At 36.0% G+C, this 3,224-nt stretch overlaps 1 protein-coding gene across 1 annotated transcript in view; it reads right to left on the bottom strand.

Moving 5' to 3' along the window:
- The window catches only part of SARC_09912 (hypothetical protein), a gene marked incomplete at its 3' end in the record, with an annotated part of 6,169 nt that extends 5,600 nt beyond the window's left edge, over positions 1-569 (bottom strand). Inside the window, exon 1 of the mRNA XM_014296058.1 lies at positions 428-569. Coding sequence (XP_014151533.1) covers positions 428-463 — 36 coding nt within the window. The 5' untranslated portion in view covers positions 464-569. The remainder of the gene's footprint in view (positions 1-427) is intronic.
- Positions 570-3,224: the final 2,655 nt, after the last annotated feature.

The raw sequence follows: 3,224 nt of genomic DNA on the forward strand, positions 1-3,224 counted from the left end.
TAGAGTGGGTGTTTGTAGTGTATTGGAAGTACACACGGTCTTCTAGATTCAATGAAGAGTACATATCGTCGCAACGATCTCAAGTTGTTGAGTATATCTGGAGATTCTTACTAGCACTGTGCGATTAGGCCAACATTGTGGGATCTGAAGAGTTATGGCAAAACGTTTCACACCCAGGGACATGACACTCCACAAGGGGAAGTCCTTGAAGTATTGGGACGCTTGCATATCCCGAGACGTTGGACAGGAACATGAGCACACTATTTCTCTCTAAAATACGTATATAACATTGCTGTATGTGAACCAGTGCTAAAGCCACGTCCATTGAAGTGTACAGAGTACCACACGTTTGCAGGTATTTGCGAGTATAAAGGTTATACGATTGTTGGTATTGTTGCTATCTATCGATAATGCTCTTTTGTCTCACCTGATCCCCATATGAGTATAAATCCGTGTCTTCCATCGTGCAGTCCTTAACCCTCGACCGATAGTTGGTATTTAATTCAACCTTCTATATGGCCAGCTAAATAGTCAATGGTCGGGCGACTGTACTGGTTATAGTTGTTGCGCAGGTGTGGTAATAAATACAAAATAACAAGTATTTTATCTTCTGTATAATGGAGAAAGCTGAATCTTCTTGTATAGGCTCTCCTATAATAATTCAACCCTACTTGTTGACATATATATTTTTTAAAACAAAGGCTCTTTTTGTTTTATAATACGATCTATAAGATTGTAGTTGTGTAAATATTTGCAATATATATGTATTGTTGACTGCCGTTAAAAAAATAGTGCCGTATGTACATGAATAGAAAATCTTGGTCATGGCATGCGACGATGCGAATGTGATACACGTATAACTACTCTCTCAATAGATTAACATGGCTGCTGGTTTCTACTTGTACTAGCAAGAGAATATATGTATATATAGCGTTCTTGTTCTGATATTTGTTTGAATGTATTTGATTGTATTCGATATACGTCGTCAAATACTCTCGTCCGCAATCCCCTTTTTGCCGACACCCGTTCGTTCACGCTCAGCGAAAAAAGGTCACGTTTCCTAAATGTTTATACGCCTGAATGTATATATTGTTGTAATTCTATCTATACGCACATGTAAAAATCGGACCAAAGCAGCCATCGAGAAGGTTGGGGGATAGACGTTCCTACCGTTGCTACACTGCAAACGACCCCCTCCATGTCTTTCACTGTTCGAATGTCGACCGTGTCGATCGTAACAATATAAATTGGCAATTCACATCAGGCGAGGAACGCCTTCGAATGACATTCTCATCAATGGCAGATAGGCTCATAGGGGAAAAACGCCTATTTAACGGACGGCGTTGAGTTGTAAGTCCTACGGTGCTTCCATAGCAACGTGTGGGACAAATGATTTTATGTTAATTCAGGTTGCTGACCAGAAAAGTAGACAGTGGGGTAACACTTCTCTTTTAAGCTTTTCAAGGTCCACGGCGAAGAATCTGAAGAAGACGGCTCGGGTTCGGCAGACGATACAGCTTACACGCACCACGATATACTCGGATATCGCAAACCGGAGACTCCTACTCGTACATACTAATTAGCTTGTCTTACAAATTTGAATACTGGACAAGTCAGCACCCGAACTCACAATGAATACACCACTGGCATCTTTGTTTCAGATAAATATAATAAAGCTCATTCACCCACAATTCAATTTATCTCGGTTAAATAAATTGTCCCCCTGGCGTGTAGTCGATATTCACTTACTGGTTCTGACATCGAAATCCTACAGTGTTGAACGTTTATTTATATGCGTATCTGCAAACAAAGCTGTTGTCTGTTAACCTGATTGTCAAGGTTTCAATCTCAATACGACTAACAGTCAAGAAAGTACAATCAACATCTGCTTTGTGGCAGCTGTAGCCTTATGAGCCTTTAGCAATGCGCTTTCAGATTCTCATATATTTGCCCAAGTTTGCGGCTTGAAGTAGTATCATAACAGCGGTAAATAAATTGACGTTTTGAACTGGGTAACAGAAATGATCAATACATACTCATGCCAATATTATACGCAGTATAACTAATACTACTGCTGCATTGGGCACGTTTGTGGCTCATCGTATGAAGCAACTAAACAATCGTAGAAATACAAATAACAACTCCTCAGGATTCATAGCCAGCTACAATCTACACATGACGGTCTCATTGTCGGATACGTTATGAAATGCTTAGTATCGTCGGATATCAAGTGAATCTAATTGCTGACATTTAAGGTAGTTTGATCAATTTGTACGGTCGATTTTTACGTTAATAAAACATTCACCATGGTTAAGTAGCCTGGAATATTTATGAGTAGCTAGTACAAGTAATTTCAGTAGTTTGATCGGTTTGCACGTCGATGAAACATTCACCATGGTATAGCAGCCTGGAATACAAATGAATAGCTAGTACAATTAAAGCTTCAGTAGACATGGCCTGATGCGCCAGAGATGAATTAGAACTATAGACATGTGACGATCACACTTATTCGAGACAACTGATTTTCTTTTGAGATTTAAATATCTGGCCGTCAGAATCATTGGCCAGACATATTACATAATAACAAACGATAGCATGTGATACACGATAGCATGTGATACACGATGGCATACTACACTCCATATATATATATATATATATATATATATATACAAATATACATACACATACACACATATATATACGTCCACAAACGTAAAATTTGGCATATAAAACCATGGTATAGTACCTGTAATAAAACGAGTAGCTAGTAAAAGTAAAGATTGAATAAACTTGAAAACAAATGATAGCATGCGAGTCACGATGGCATACTACAATCCATATATATATATATATATATATATACATATATATAATAAAATAAATAAATAGATACATATATACATATAAATATAAATATAAATATATATATATATGTACGTTTATACATATGCACATGATATTTATGTATATGTATTTATATATAAGTATATGCTTATGCACATGATATATATGTATATGTATTTATTTATAAGTAAATGCATATATATATATATATAGACATACATATATATATATATATCTATATATACTCCACGTTATTTATAAGTATGTACATATGCACATAATTATATTATATAATAACACACACACGCACNCATATATATATATATATATATATATATATATATATATAGTAGTGTGTTCGTTTCGTTTAGTTAGTT

The sequence above is a fragment of the Sphaeroforma arctica genome, assembly GCF_001186125.1.
Source record: "Sphaeroforma arctica JP610 unplaced genomic scaffold supercont1.1079, whole genome shotgun sequence".
Taxonomy (NCBI): domain Eukaryota; class Ichthyosporea; order Ichthyophonida; genus Sphaeroforma; species Sphaeroforma arctica.